At 41.9% G+C, this 15,643-nt stretch overlaps 2 protein-coding genes and 4 non-coding genes across 6 annotated transcripts; 5 read left to right on the top strand and 1 right to left on the bottom strand.

The window, feature by feature from the left end:
• Positions 1 to 2,384: 2,384 nt before the first annotated feature.
• Positions 2,385 to 5,850, top strand: SCL13 (SCARECROW-like 13). The gene is made up of 2 exons (XM_089625623.1): positions 2,385 to 2,529; positions 3,863 to 5,850. The coding sequence occupies exon 2, from the start codon at positions 4,000 to 4,002 to the stop codon at positions 5,614 to 5,616; it is 1,617 nt and encodes a 538-aa protein (XP_089481749.1). The 5' UTR covers positions 2,385 to 2,529; positions 3,863 to 3,999; the 3' UTR covers positions 5,617 to 5,850.
• A 1,944-nt stretch (positions 5,851 to 7,794) lies between these two features.
• On the top strand, positions 7,795 to 7,868 carry TRNAT-AGU (transfer RNA threonine (anticodon AGU)). The gene has a single exon. It is a non-coding gene; the product is annotated as a tRNA-Thr (tRNA).
• Positions 7,869 to 8,438: 570 nt separating this feature from the next.
• Positions 8,439 to 8,531, top strand: LOC149385439 (small nucleolar RNA SNORD96 family). The gene has a single exon (XR_016301523.1). It is a non-coding gene; the product is annotated as a small nucleolar RNA SNORD96 family (small nucleolar RNA).
• A 1,819-nt stretch (positions 8,532 to 10,350) lies between these two features.
• On the top strand, positions 10,351 to 10,440 carry LOC149385438 (small nucleolar RNA SNORD96 family). The gene has a single exon (XR_016301527.1). It is a non-coding gene; the product is annotated as a small nucleolar RNA SNORD96 family (small nucleolar RNA).
• Positions 10,441 to 11,230: 790 nt separating this feature from the next.
• Positions 11,231 to 15,464, bottom strand: LOC149385436 (Pentatricopeptide repeat (PPR) superfamily protein). The gene is made up of 4 exons (XM_089625718.1): positions 13,158 to 15,464; positions 12,882 to 13,059; positions 12,117 to 12,221; positions 11,231 to 11,840 (listed from the first exon to the last, which is right to left on the bottom strand). The coding sequence occupies exon 1, from the start codon at positions 15,402 to 15,404 to the stop codon at positions 13,254 to 13,256; it is 2,151 nt and encodes a 716-aa protein (XP_089481844.1). The 5' UTR covers positions 15,405 to 15,464; the 3' UTR covers positions 11,231 to 11,840; positions 12,117 to 12,221; positions 12,882 to 13,059; positions 13,158 to 13,253.
• Positions 12,634 to 12,726, top strand: LOC149385437 (small nucleolar RNA SNORD96 family). Its single transcript, XR_016301524.1, has one exon. It is a non-coding gene; the product is annotated as a small nucleolar RNA SNORD96 family (small nucleolar RNA).
• Positions 15,465 to 15,643: the final 179 nt, after the last annotated feature.

Genomic DNA, 15,643 nt, shown 5'->3' with positions numbered 1-15,643 from the left:
AGCCCATCCTCGGTCTTGGCTTCCGTCCTCACAGGGTGATACCTTTTCAGATCGACGACCCTCGTCGATCCCGGTCTTATCATCTTTATCCGGTGAGGTCGAAGAAAGTCTAGATGAGCGCTACTTTTCTCTCATGTGGCCCGGCCTCGCGTCGTCGACACTGTTTTGGTTGGAGAGTGGTAGTTGTGGCTCGTCGACGTTCGCGACGCGGCCGTGCTCGCTGCAGATCTTGGGTGCGGGTGTTCGCCTTTTTTTAGTTTGTTTCAGCTTTAGTTTTTTAGTTTGTTCTTTTGATGTTGGCATGGACCTATCATTTTCTTGCTTTGCTTTGTTTTGTGTTGGACTCGGATTAGCCGTAGTTCCCTCTCCCATAGTGGATTTCCTGTTAGGTTTTTATCTATGCAGGTTGAAGAGCCACCCTATTCGTGGTTATCGGACCAAGTTTGGTTGGATTTTTCCATCACCATTCTTTGGGTTTTTTAACGAGCCTCTTGTGTGCTCTATTGGTGCTTGTAATTCTTCCCGTTGTCGGAAGTTTGCACATATCGTACTTTTACCGGAAGTTAGTGCTAGATCCACCTCGACTTAGGTCTTGGTAATCCATGTACTAAGGTGTTATTCTCCTGTATTGATGAGTTTTTACCCGATTTTAATGGAAAATCCGTACTATTAAAAAAAAAAAAAACCTCGATGTTCTAAGCTTAACAGTGGAAATTCAATAATGTAAAGTACCGGGAAAATTAGTCAGCCAAATTAACGAGTTTTTAAAACTCTCTTCCAGTAAAAGAAAAAAAGCTTTAATTACATACTATGAAGTCGTTGCCAATAAGATGTGGGTTATTAGTATTATTAAATTTCTAACTTAAAAAATATGAAAACATGCCACTTGTCATTATCAATAAAACAGATTATCATGCTGAACCTATAACACCAACAAATTTCTACAAAAAATTTCCCCCTTTAAACCAAATAACATAAATCTTAAGTACTGACCCACTTCAAACATTTGAATTATAATATAGTCAACGTTTTAAGCATATTTAAAATGTAGTCATATATAATGATAAGATCTCGTTAATCAAATAATAATTTACATGATTGTCCCTAGTAAAAAACGATGCTAAATACCTATAGCCCACGTTTCAGCATTGATGTATAGGTATAATTCATAATACTCATTTACTTGATGATATTCACTTGTCTATTTTGTTGTCTACTTTGTAGTTCATATATTTGCTCCGATTAACATTGACTTTCATTCACACCTAAACCCAAGTGATTAGGGATTAGTAATTAAAAAAAAATTAAAGTAGCAAATATAGTTATATTAGGCAATTGATCATTATTCTTTATTTTTGAATATATCATCAATTATGTAAGTTAAACTGCCATATGTAATTAAAAAAAATTTGAACGATTATTGGTGAGCTGATCAAGAAGAAAAATACTTGAAATTATTTTCTGCTTTTTTCTATTGAATTTTTTTTTTGTTAATGCTTGTTAATTTTATGTGTATTAACAAAAATAAACTAAGCCTTCCACCTTTAGCGTGTGTGTATTTCACGAGATAATATTCAGTTATTTGTTTGAATTTTTAATTTGAATTGGTCAAAGGTGGGTTATGACAATTGTTTATATATATATATATATATATATATATATATATATTATATATTATTGGATTTTAATTCGAAAATTATGGAACGTGGACTATAGATCACTTTTGTGGTATTGCAATATTGTTATAATAAGAAAAAGGTATTTCGATAGTTTTTATACGTTTGTTTTTGTAAATAGTTAGAATTTTCTTAAACTAAGTTTGAGATTGACGGTGTAGCAGATCTAATTCAAGTAATGTGTCATCTACATAGCAAATTTTACATGGGACAAAGTTTCATTCAAATACGTTCGAATAAAGTATTATTAACAATTTGCATGAGCAGTGATACGTATTCAATAAGGTACATATGCACTGCACAGTTCCAAAAAAATTCAATTTCTAATAAATAGACTTATTTCGAATTCAATTGACTAACTGAATTTGTGATATTTTATAGAAAAAAAAAAATTGAAATTCGCGACTTCTCAAATTTTGGTTAAATTTGTAATTTAGTAAAACACATTCCTCGTCGTACTCGTGAGCACTGAGGCTAGTAAAGCACAGTGGTCCACATCACGCGCCAGCGGTTTAAGAGGAAGAACCAACGAAGGAACGAATGAAGGGTATTTACGTCATCTCTGACCTTTTTGTCTGCGAGCAATCACTCGGAGAGAGAAAAGAAACACAGAGTGAGGGTGTGCTGCGTAATTAATGAGATTATTCAAGGGTAGTTATCGAAGTAATCAAATAAGCTTAGTGTATATATATATATATAAAAAAGTCTGGAGAAGAAATAGAAAACGGGGGCGAAGAAGAAGAACAAAAAAAGTAGTAGACAAAGGATCACGGTTTATTCTCTGAAGAGGAATTCAAAATCTGTTCGAGCTCTTCAAGGCAAAGGAGTTTATATCCGTATTACCTACGCCTTGGTACGTTTTTCTAAACATTGATCGTTGATTCATTCGAAGTTGGAGATTCGTATTTGTCTGTTTCTCTTTTTCTCTCCATTGTCAATGATTAATAGTTGGCGTTTTCTTCGGTTATTGTGTGTATACTATGAGTAATTTGTTTTCTTGTTTAACACGATTTTTGGTTTTGGTTCTTGGATTATATGTTTAGTGTTTTTGTTAACAAAAAGGAAAAGGAAAGACGATTGCGTTTATCTTGCTCGAATTTGGAATATTCTTGTGTTATCGAACCATATAATCAACGGGTTATGTATGAGATTTCTCGAAAGGTTTTAATTTCATTTCTCATCGTATCCAAGGGTTTTTGCTGCTAAAAGATTTTGATTAGTGGATTTTTAGGTATTAGTATGAGAGTTGGTTTAATTATCATAGATCTGTGGTTATTGAAATTCCGTGCTTTCTTTTGCTCAGATAAAACCTAGATATTATAATTGCATGTTTCTTTATATTTTTTTTTTCTCTCTTAATTATTTCCTCAATTTCTTCGTGCAGTTATTCTGTCTCCTTAAATTTGTGTATACTCTCTCTTGCCAATAACTTATTCATCATTGCAGTTCCAAGTTTTTTCCCCTTTTGGTGTATACTTTATTTCTTTTCGTAAGGTATAGGTGAAATAAATACAGATCGTAATCATTAGCTTGGTGTTTATTTCTTGGACTATGGTGGTAGTTGTATGCTATGTGTACAATAATTAAACCAGCTACTTATTAAGTTGTTTTACACATAAAGAAGAAATCATGAAAATTTTAAATGGATGGACTTCCAAAGACAAGGCAAACATGTTTCACTTTTTTCTCTTCGTCTAGTTTGAGAATTTTACACATTTTTTTTGTATTTTTTTTTTTCTGATTAATATCAATAGTCGACACATACTTGTCCATTATCTTGTTTTCATAGGAATTTAGTCTTCTTTTTTCTTGGACAGTGATTCAAAATTTCAAAGTACTAGTCATAGATCTTTTAAATCTTTTCTCGTGGAGTGTACGCGTAGCCAGCCAAAATGTAGGAAAAAAAAAAAAATTAAAAGTCTCAAAGACCAAGATGAGTCTTTAATGCGGAATACGACTGGGAAATAGAAAACATAGAATTACCTTTAGATTTCATGAGTTGCTATTCCCAAGCGAAGAGTTATCTTTAAGTCTAAGGTAGCAAGCTTAAAGTGATGGTTGCTTGTTCAAATATGTACTCCTTCTTTGGTATTCTTCCTTCTTCTGCATTAGAATTTTAGTTCTGGTTTGGCATCGATAAATGTCATGATTGAGATCTTACGTTCCGCGTGTTTATTTTTGTGCAGGTTTAAATCTTTTTCTTCGTGGCCAAAGAAGGAATCGGCTGCCATTTGGCTTGATAAAAGACGGCATCTTTGTTTTCATGTGGAATAGCTCGTTGCAATAAAAAAGCCGCCCCGAGAAAAAGATATCACTTTCTTCGATGAGAACACAACAAAAACATCAGGGTATGGTCGGCATTCATGCTTTGTATCACCAACACATGAAAGAAATCGACCCTTATTGCCCGACTCAGTTCCAAATCATAGACACCAATATGTGCACAGATACAGATGATAACAGCCAAGGAAATAGTGTATCTTTCGAAAAGGCGGCCCAGTTCTACACCCTCGATTCGGGTCCGGTGGTCACCAACGCCCGGCCCTGCGACTCTCGCTCCCCCTCGGCTGTGAGTGTCCTGTCGAACCGGAGTCCCTTCTCGCCCGATCAGGCCTCTCATACCTCCTCTTCTGGCCGCTACTTCTCGCCGGAACTCAATTCTGCATCTCCAGCCAGCGGGTGCTCAGCGTCCGACTCCGGCGTGATGAGCAAGCTCAGGGAGATCGAGATTAGTCTCCTTGGGCCCGAGTCTGACATCGTCGACAGCTGTTACTGCAGCTACAAGCCCGAGGCGGGCCCGAAGTGGAAAACTGAGACACTGGACCTCAAACAACTCCTCATGGACTGCGCGTCCGCGATCGCCGAGACCAAGATAGACAAAGCCGTGGAGCTCATGGAAGTTCTGGGAGACATGGTGTCGGTCTCCGGCGACCCCGTCCAGAGGCTCGGAGCGTACATGTTGGAGGGGCTCCGAGCCCGGCTCGAGAAGTCAGGGACCGCGATCTACAAATCCCTGAAGTGCAACGAGCCCACGGGGTCGGAGCTCATGTCGTACATGTCGGTGCTGTACCAGATCTGCCCGTACTGGAAGTTTGCGTACGCGTCGGCGAATGCGATCATCAAAGAAGCCGTGCGTGGCGAGCGGAGAATCCACATCATCGATTTCCAGATCACCCAGGGGAGCCAGTACATGTCCCTCATCGAGGATCTCGCCCGTTCACCCGGGGGAGCCCCGTGTTTGAGAATCACCGGGGTCGACGATTCCCAGTCGTTCTACGCCCGAGGCGGCGGGCTCGACTTGATCGGGAAGAGGCTCTCGAACCAGGCGATGCTCCACGGCGTCCCGTTCGAGTTCAACAACGCGGCTATGTGCGGGAGCGAGGTCGTCCTCGAGAGCCTCGGGGTCATAGAAGGAGAAGCGATCGTGGTCAACTTTCCGTACGTATTGCACCACATGCCCGACGAGAGCGTGAGCACCGAGAACCACCGCGACCGGCTTCTGAGGCTGGTCAAGAGCTTGGGTCCCAAAGTGGTGACGGTGGTCGAGCAAGAGTCCAACACCAACACTTCGCCGTTCGACAAGAGGTTTGTGGAGACCATGGATTACTACACGGCCATGTTCGAGTCCATCGACGTGGCTCGAACCAGGCAGGACCAGCAGCGGATCAGGGCCGAGCAGCACTGTGTGGCTCGGGACATCGTGAACATGGTCGCCTGCGAGGGGCTCGAGAGGGTCGAGAGGCACGAGCTTTTCGGGAAGTGGCGATCGAGATTGAGTATGGCCGAGTTCACGCTGTGCCCGTTGAGCCCGGCTGTGAGCTCGGCGGTGGCTGATGTGTTGAGGGAGTTCCATCAGAATTACAGGACTGCCGAGATCGACGGGGCTCTTTATCTTGGATGGAAGAACAGACCCATGTCTACCGTGTCCGCTTGGAGATAATCGTCTGTAAATCTTACCTTGTCTTGGGTTTTTTTTTCTTACTTGCTATATATACATACACGTATACGTTGATGGGTTTTTAGAGTTCCAGTGGCTACAGGTCGTCTAATCGCCCTGTTTTTTTTGGTAGAATCTGAGATTTAGCTCTCATCAACAAAGTTCTGACTTTCTAATTGCTTCTGTAAATGTCTCCGTAGAACAAAAGACTTATAAATTTTACTTGTGTTGTGGGGATTTTTTTTTTCTTTCTAATTTTCTTTTTCTGGCTATTATGACTTCTTCAATGGAAATTAACAGCTCTTTGGATACCAAAAATGGAAAACAGCCAAAATACAATTGTAACAGGTTATTTATTTATTTATTTTTTTGATAAACAATTGTAACAGGTTATAAGCATGTAAACATACAGCCAATACAGCCTGTGGTATTGAACCTTCTATAAACCACCATTTCTTGGATGCGGATAATATTTGGGGTTCTTGTTTTTTCTTCTAAAATAAGCTTCAAATGAGATTCAACATGACATCGATTGCAAGGAAGTTATTATGAATGGATATTTGTCTTCATATCAAAACTAAAAATATCGCCCTCGTACTTCTCATATACCGAACCATCTAGAAAAGTAAAATCAAAGAAAATAACGGGGATCCACGTGGTCATAATGCTTCCAATGGGATTGGGTAAAAAATTGATTCAAATGGAAACATAGTATGATCCAATTTGATGGAGATAGTGACATATTGCCTTGCGTTAATCATGCAATTCCTAGTCTACCGAACGTTGCTCTCCTTGTGACTCTAAATCTGAGGTAATTGATAATTCTGTATATTGACCTTTTCTTTTCACCACAAGACATTCACCAAAAAGACACTCACTCGCTTCTGTTGCCACAACACAAAATGTTCTTGGTTAAAGAGTGTATATATGCACGGCAATGGAAGAAGAGAGAGAACGGCGTCGTATGAGAGACAGACAGAGAAGGCGATCGATGACTCTCGAACAGAGAGAACGACACCTGGCTAGGCGTCGTCGCAATTACCAGCTCCGGCGACTCAGATCCGAGACCGAGGGCCCTAGTCTTCCCCAAGAGCTGGGATTCGAATCCGGGGGTGAAATGGTCATTTGCGACAAACAACCAAGGCTAGACGATGATGATAACCTGAAGTCCATCATCCTTGAATCTGCTTGTAAGTCTGGGAAAATAGCTTTTTGTTGAGGTTTATAAATTGTTCATGGTTGAGTTTTCTTGTAGTTCAAGAAACCTCAGGTCGGACATTGCGGTTGAGCCGTATAAGATGCCTGGCTCGATCATTGAGCTACTCTGAAGGTGGCGGGGACAGTGGCGGTTCGGTAAATGTGACGGTTGAACAGTCGAAGAGTAATACCGATAATACTCGTGAGTTTCTTTACGCTTAAGTTTTAATTAATTATTTTTTTCAATCCCGGTGTCACTTTGGTTTAACATTGTTTGAATCACGAGTTATTTTTTTGTATTTTATTTTTGAAATGGGTGGCTAGCACGATTTGGAGAGGGCGGTTCTAGAAGATTACTTGGCGGGGTTCGTTTGAATCGTGTTAAGTGTCTCGCTCGGGGATCGATTACTCTAAGGAGCGAGGCAGATCATGAAATTCACCGAGGAATTTAAGATATGTGAATCCGTTTGTCACGTAATAAGAATGTTACATAGACTCGTTTGATTGATTTTTTCGTTTTGGAACCTTGGAGTTAGTAGTGCAAGATATGGTGGTGAAAGAGAGTCTATTGGTCAACGGTCCGGCGTTTGGCCAACCAATCATTTCAGGCAATGAAGATTGGACAACTACTCTGTGACATCCTAATTTATAATGTGTAAATAGCTTCTTGATTTTTTTTAAAAAAAGTTATTGGAAAATACCAGAGAGAGAGAGAGGTTACTTACGTGGATGTCTTTTTTCTAAATTAACCAAAGCTTTTTAGAACAAAACAATTGTTATTCCCTTTTTATTTGGTTGTTTATTTGTATTATGTTTCTTTATTGATTTGATGCCCTTTCTAAATTGTAACTAAAGCTTCTATGACAAATTCAGTTTAAGATCACTAATTAATTGAAGGTGATAAATGAGAAACATAGAACCTAAATAAACAATCGAATAAAAGAAAAAATAATGTCAAATATTTATTTACAAAGTTCAAAACAAGCTTTCATAGCTCAGTTGGTTAGAGCACCCGTTTAGTAAGCGGGAGGTCTTGAGTTCAACTCTCAATGAAAGCAGAATCCTTTTGTCTTCCTCTTTTTTATTTTTATTTTTTCAAAGAGGCAAATCCTTAATCAAGTAGGGTTTTTCGTCGCTACATAATGAGCAAACCAAATCCTAACCGTCCGATTCGCATCAAACCACAATGCTCAGGGCTATAAATATGTCCTCAAGCCCAGCAACTGAGACCACCCATTACCACAGCTAGGGTTTATGCTAATCGATCAATCTCGTCTTAGTTTTTCATTTTTTTCTTCTTCTTTTCGTTCTCGATTTTTTATTTTATAGATGTTTGTTTAGAATTCGATGAAAAGTGACGGGGAATTCTTCCAAGATTCCTAACCAATAAACAATGGTGGCAAACTGACTTCGTGTTTGCATATCACCAATGAAAACGTCGCAGATTAAGTTACGATCGTTGAGGTCCTTCGAAAGAAGTTTCTCCGATTTGTGCGGGTCTCTAACATATTCCATCTCCTTGTGGAGCAGCGTCGTTGCTTTTACCACTTTGGATAGCCATGGATCAACATTCGTTCTTTCTTTATGGTTTAAATCAGTGATCTCTGATTTGAGTTGTTTTGTGTGTAATACCGATGAGGATAACAGTCTATAAACACCATCTTTCGGGACTGAATGGCTTTTTAAGCCTTGTTGACATAGATTCTGCAATTCTGAGGTGTTACCACTTTTAGTAGATTTCTGTTACATAGAAGTATCAATCTATTGTTTTAAAATAATATTTTTTTGATGCCAGTTTTAAACGAAGCGAAGCTTTGTTTTCGATCGCAATTAAGATTAGGCGAGTCAAAACATTTAAGCATGATTATAGGGATTCAAAATTAAAACTAATAGAATTGAAGAATATATTTTATGGACTGAATAACTTGTTAAGCCTTTTCTATTTTACATATATTCTGTAACTCTCAAGTATTAAGATTCTCCGTCGGGACAGGTTTGTATGTATTTTGATCAACGTCAAACGATTACTACAGAAAATGAGAGGACAAGAGAATATTTTACAATTAAGGCCGGAAATAACCAAGTCTTTACATAATTCTAATTGCAGACTTACAGTTTGTACCTTTTGACTTGTCAGAATACGTCAGATCATAATTTCCCTTGCCTAATGTCATTTACCACAGTGGGAATAGAAAAAAAAATAAAGAACCCATTTTTCATGATATTTTAACGAACTCAAAAAGTTGTTCTGCAAGGTTAGAATGGTGGTCGGTTTGCCTCTTTCACCTATCTGATTATTACCGGACCAAAAAACGAAGTTTGCCCTGATGGCAAGGATCGACCTGGAATGTAATGAGATAGAGATGCTGCAGAGAGTTGAAACATCCGGCGAACAGCCCATAAGAAGCATCTTCTCAAATAGTCTCACAGCGTTGTTGATTTCACTCCTCGATTGAGCGTGGATGAGGGTGTGGTAAATCGCTGAGCTCGGGATACACCTATGCGTTGTATCTCTCTCACGAGTGAGCATGCTGAGCCGACCTCGAAGAAAGTGGGAGCAGACACAGAAAAACCCTCACTCAACTTGTCGTTGAACAAGCGCACGAGCAACACCGGCGTTGTATGATCTAAAAGTCAGGGCTCAAGAGTACACGCTCTTTGTGTCAGAGAGAATTCGGGTGGTTTTCCTCGGAAACCCGGATCGGCCGTAGGCTTCGATGATGGAGAGATGACACGGACTAGCTATTAACGACTGGGCAAGTAGTCCTGATGATCAGCGATCAACGACTGGCTATGAGTGCTTCTTCGGTAAAAACTTAGTTGTGTGGTCAATATGTGAGCAGACAGTAGTGTACTGAATAAGAGCACTAGGCCATTGCTCAAGCCTCCACATAAGTTGCTGAATGATCTCAACGTCCCTCTTGACTCTCCTATGGCCATCCTCTGGTGTGACAACCAACGCGCAGGGTCACTCGCTTTGAATTCGGTCTTCAAATCTCGAACCAAGCATATAGAAGCTGATGTGCATTTTATCCACGACTTGGTCTCCAACAACACCATTGATGTGCGCTACATTCCCACTGGAGAACAACTCGCCGATCAGTTCGCGAAAGCCTTACCGGAGCTGTGTTTCACAGAGCTTAGTCGGAGATTAAAGCTTGAAGCAGAGGACTGTGATGGGGACCCAATTGACCCGCGAAAGACCCACTTACTTCAAAGACTAGTGGAACGGAAAATTATATCCCATGATCTAAAGGTAACTGTGATCTAGAAAATCCTTATGGCCATGATCAATCTGAAACTAGAACAGCAAGTTATTTCCCATTATTTTTAGTTTCCGCTCATATCAGGAACATATCCCATATTCTTAGAATTCAGCAGTGTGGTGTTGATTCAAAGGCTTTTTTGCTTGCTTATATGTTTTTTTTAGAAGATCGGCCGATTTGAGATACCTTGTACTCCGAATGACACGCATTGGCGTCATTGCTTTTACCACTATGGATAGCCATGGATCAACATACGTTGTGTGTCGTGTATGTAATACCCATGAAGATAACAGTAAAAAAAACGCCATCTTCAGGATTGAATGGCTATTTTAAGACTTTGACATATTCTGCAATTGTGAGGTGTTACCACTTCATAGATTTCTATTATATAGACCGATCTATTGTTTTGAAATATTATTTACAGATACCAACTTGAAAGGAAGGGTTATCGATCGCGTGACCATGCGGTTATGTGATGAACCGCCTATTGATTGCGTAAAAATGTTTCTTAATCAATATCTTCTGGCGAGCCATGCCAAATCCTGAAAAGATCCATGAAGGATGCTCGATTGACCTGAGAAAGACCCATGACCGAGACCCGATTGATCCGATAAAGACCCACGACCGAGACCCGATTAACCCGCAAAAGACCCACGATCGTGCCCCAATTGACCCGCGAAAGACCCACTACTGAGCCTCGATTGACCTGCGATGGACCCCCAAACAAAAATCCACGACTAAGCAAGCCATTGTCCAACGACCCTTACCCAAGCCACACCCCAAGGGTGGCGAGGAATGCCCTTGTGGTAAGAATATTAGGGGGGTTGAGGATAACAGTCTAAAAACACCAATTTTCGGGTGTGAATAGCTTTTTAAGCTTTGTTGACATATTCTGAAATTTTGAGGTATTAACGCTATCAAGGACAGAGTTTTGATGTGTATCGGTCAACTCAGTTATTTCCAGCCTGAATTGCAAGAAGTTTGGTATGTGACACAATGAATACAAATAAAATATTGACGTGTCCTCGGTATCAATCGCTTGTTAATTATATACCGTGCGGTAACCCATCTGTTACTTCGGTAACTCAAACCTTAGTCCTGAAATTCAGAGAATTCGGTACAATAATTTTTACCCACAATTGCTGAACATTTTTCGAGATGATATCGTTTTTGACATCTCCACCTCAGGCAGTGTCAAAATGAATGGATTGTGAAGGACCACCTGCTTAATTTTATCATGCCTTACACAAATAATTATTAGAAAAAAAAATTATGTATTTTTCTATATATCAACACACTTTAGCTTCACGCTATACCGTGCGAGAAAACATTCAACTACAAGTATAGGATGAAAGTACTGTAGATTTGGTGAAAGCACTGGGATATCAGTTCCAGAGAGCGACTCGATATTTTGAAAGAATACGTGCGCTTAGGATCTCGAGCATTATCGTTTGCTTGATCAGACTCAAAAGATCTAGAAACTACCTCGAGACCATGATGGCTTCTGATACCGCTGCCGATTGGATTAGGATATCGGAGAAAGTTTCTGATGCCTTAACGCTCGCACCGAAGCAAAAAATCAACAGTTATGACTGTGCAGAGAATGTCTAAAACTTGACTTTATATAGTTGATTGCAAGGCTTGCTTGCTTGCTTATATGTTCCGTTCTTTCGTCTCCTCGGAAAACTGCACCGATTTTTTCTTTCCAATCTGGTTTAGCTTGTGGCTTCTGTAATCCCATTACTTAAATGCACGGCATTGTGCCTTTCAAAAAAAGAGAGTAAAAAAGATTAGTCTCCGACTCCATGAAAGGGATCCCAATATCCTTTTAAGTCAGCAACCAGAACGGAGAACAAAAAAAGAACCCATTTTCTTTATATCATTTTAACAAATTCAACTTTTTTTTCCCCCCAAGGTAAGAGCTTCATGAGAAAGTAAAGACAGTAACACAACCTCAATTGAAATCAAAGACGTATCGAATTCAGATGTTGCCAATGCCAAACTTTGGAAAAAGAAAAAGAGGAGAAATTACAGTCATACCACTGGCGCCAACAATGGCTTGTTCAAGAAGTAAGCTATGGGGAACTCGAACTCATCCGCTCCCGATTTCTTGATGACCAATTATTCCCACTGTTTTCCAGTGAACTGAAAGGGGAAATAAAATTAGGGACCTGAATCCATATAACCAACGAGTTACAGAAAATGTTCGGATCATGGAAAAGCTGGTGTATTTGTACTTTTAGACCATCTCTAACAGAAAATAGAGTATGCTTTAGCCAATTACATAATGTTCTATAAACTGTTAGATTAAATCACAGCTTCAAAAGTTCCGAAACCTGCTGATACTGGATTATGCCAAAAACTTGTGGATTTCTACGTCCAGACTATCTCGAACTCAACAGCGTGTATACATACATGCAAAAAAGATGAGGTTTCCAATTTTTGCTTACATCTTGAAAGTTTTTGACAAACTCAAGTTTTTTCACAAAGGTGTCATTAGATTGGGTTGAACCATCCTCCACCTCTAGACAAATTAGGAACAAGTACAATCCAAGTAATACTGATGAGGATAATAGTCTAAAAACACCATCTTTCGGAATTGAATAGCATTTTAAGCTTTGTTGACATATATTCTGCAATTCTGAGGTATTAATACTCTTGGTTGGGACAGAGTTTTGATTTTTATTGATCAGTATTAAACGAAAACTAGCAATTGTGAGTAATAAAAAATCAAACGAACTTCTATATCAAATGAGAGACACAATATTATTTTACAATTCAGGCCGGAAACAACTAAGTTGATACCTTTGATAATTACTGGTTCCAGACTAGCAGTTTGTACGTTGGACTAGTTTGAAAATGTCAAAGGTATATCTCCCAATCACATAGGCATGGTAGTTCAGTCACCTTAGAGCCTCAGAGCAACCATGCTTGTTATTTTTGTCTCCTTCAGCCACCTCTGAATCGGAAACATAAACGTATCCTAAAAAGTGCAATACGATTCAAGTTAAGCGACAATCTGAGTGTCACTACTGTGTGTGACAAGATTTACAAATGATTAAAGGACATGACAAGATTTACCAGAATGGATTGATGATGTACAAAAAATGCAACGAAAGAGATCCTAAAGCTCCTTGACTAAAGTCAATAATTTGAGTATAATCCTAAAAGGTGTGATTAGATTGGGTTGAACCATCCTCTACCCTTGGACAAATTACGAACAAGTATAATCCAAGTGACATGATCGGGCACAAAACCCTTGTCAACGCCTCTGCAGAGAAGCGAGAAGGCATTGTTGCCCATCCCTTCTCTGCAGAGACAGCCAATCAGAGTGTTGTAAGTCACGGTGTCCGGTTCCACTCCCTGGTCCTGCAACCGCTCGAACAGGTCGAAAGCCTCGGCGACCCGCCCCGACTTGCACAGACCGTTGATCAAGCTGTTGTACGTCACGATGTCCGCGGCCGCGCCGCGCTGGATCGCGTCCCCGAGAAACGCGGCCGCTTCCTCAACCTTCCCGGCCCTGCACAGCCCGTTCACCAGCAAGTTGAACGCCACGTTGACTCCGCCGCGGACCCCGCGCTCCGCCATGTCATCGAAGAGCCCCATCGCACGGTCGATCGCGCCCGCCTCGCACAGCGCCTTTATGAGAGCGTTGTAGGTGATCTTGTCCAGAGGGCATCCGCGGAGCACCATGTCGTTCACGAGCCTCACGGCCTCTTTGATCTCGCCTCTCTTCAAGAGAGCGGCGATGAGCGTGTTGTAGGTCACGGTGTTGGCGATAACGCCCTCCGAGAGCATGTCGCGCGAGAGTCCCAAGGCCTCGTCGAGTCTGTCGGCGCTGCAGAGCCCGAATATGAGCGTCGTGAACGTGTATACGTCGGGTTTACGGCCCTTTGAGCGCATCTCGCCGAGCATCTCGAAAGCTCGATTTACGTTCCCGCCCCTGCACATCGCGGAGATGAGGCAGTTGTATCCGACGGTGTTGAGGCTGTGTCCCTCGGCCTCCATTTCTTTCAGGAGATTCCCGGCTTCTTCGACCCGATTCTCCTTGCAGAGAGCGTCGATCAGCGTGGTGTACGTCACCACGTTCGGCTTCGTTCCTCCCATATCGCCCGCTAAAGAACGGGCCGAGCGAATCAGACCCTTCTCGCAGAGCCCGTGGATCAGCGTGTTGTACGTGAAGATGTCGGGTCGAAACCCGGCTCGAGCCATCTCGCCGCGGAGAATCTCCTCCGCTTCTTCGAGCCGGCCCTCGGTCACGTACCCGTGGATCACCGTGTTGAAGAGGATCTCGTTCGGGGTCGCCACTTTCCCCAGCACCGACCTCGCTCTGTCGACCTCCCCGGACCGGCACAGCCGTCGGATCAGAACCCCGTACGTCTGGTTGTCGGGTACGACGTCCCTGAGCGACATGCGATCGACGAGCTTCGCTGCCTCGTTGACCCGGCCGGCTTTGCAGAGACCGCGAACGACGTCTCGGAAGGTCCAAATCTCCGGCGAACAGCCCATCAGAAGCATCTCCTCGAAGAGCCTCACGGCCTCGTTGACATCGCTCTTCGACTGAGCGTGGATGAGAGTGTGGTAAATCTCCGAGCTTGGGACACACCCGTGCTTAGTCATCTCTCTCAGGAGCGAACAAGCCGAGCTGACCTCGTTGACCAGGCAAAGCGACTTCATCACCACGAAGAAAGTGTAGGCCGAGGGAGACAAGCCCTGGCTCAGCATTTCGTCGAACACGCGGCGAGCGACCATGGGACAGTCGCCGGACAAGAGCACGAACAACACCGCGTTGTACGACCTGAAAGTCGGAGCGCAAGAGTAAACGGTCTTCATGTCGGAGAGAATCCGAGTCGCTTTCCCGGGAAACCCGGCTCGGCCGTAGGATTTGATGATGGAGATGAATGTGCCTTCCCTGAAGACCACACCTTCCTCTTTCATCCGGGCCAGCATAGCTTCGATGGCTTTGAACTCCGAGGCCTTTCCGAGCTTATCGACGAGGATGTGATACACAGCGTACGTGTGGGAATAGCTCCTCTGCGAACCGGCCCACTCGAAAATGTCGATCGAGGTCGGAATGTCCAATGGGAGCCTGAGAACCTCGCAGAGCTGAATTGGGGACATTTGAACCCCGCTTCTCCGGAGCTCTTTCAGATCGAATGGCTTGATCAGTCTTTCCCATTCGTTCTCGGATTCTAACTCGCCTTCGTTGTTTTCACGGCCATCATTACCCGACGAACCATTGGCTGAGCAAATCCCCGAACTGGGGTTTCTGAACAGGTTTTTCAAGCTCTCGCTCGCGTAGATACAAAGTTGTGATCTTTTTAACATTACTTTAAATGTTTAGCCAAGGAGTTTCGTATTTCATTGAAGAGGACTGAACAAACTGAATTTGTTGTTTTATTTCTCAGCTAATGGTTTTAAAGTCTTGTCAATAGAGTACACTCGAGTTTTATTGCTTTTAAACCTGAAAATGCTATGAAATCCGAGGGAAAACCTGTGCAGACTTTCGCTAGACTCTTCTGTTAGCGTCCTTGTGTGATTGACGTTTTTTTTTCTTCACAACCCGA

The sequence above is a fragment of the Urtica dioica genome, chromosome 9 (genome assembly GCF_054948205.1).
Source record: "Urtica dioica subsp. dioica isolate 48M chromosome 9, U.dioica_male_clone48M_v1_H2, whole genome shotgun sequence".
Classification (NCBI taxonomy): Eukaryota; Viridiplantae; Streptophyta; class Magnoliopsida; order Rosales; family Urticaceae; genus Urtica; species Urtica dioica.
Note: the sequence above shows the minus strand (reverse complement) of the source record. Positions and strands in the feature narration are given on the sequence as shown.

What these genes read in the sequence shown, in the direction of transcription:
- SCL13 (XM_089625623.1), top strand. Translation starts at nt 4,000, where the DNA reads ATGAGAACACAACAAAAACATCAGGGTATGGTCGGCATTCATGCTTTG.
- LOC149385436 (XM_089625718.1), bottom strand. Translation starts at nt 15,404, where the DNA reads ATGTTAAAAAGATCACAACTTTGTATCTACGCGAGCGAGAGCTTGAAA.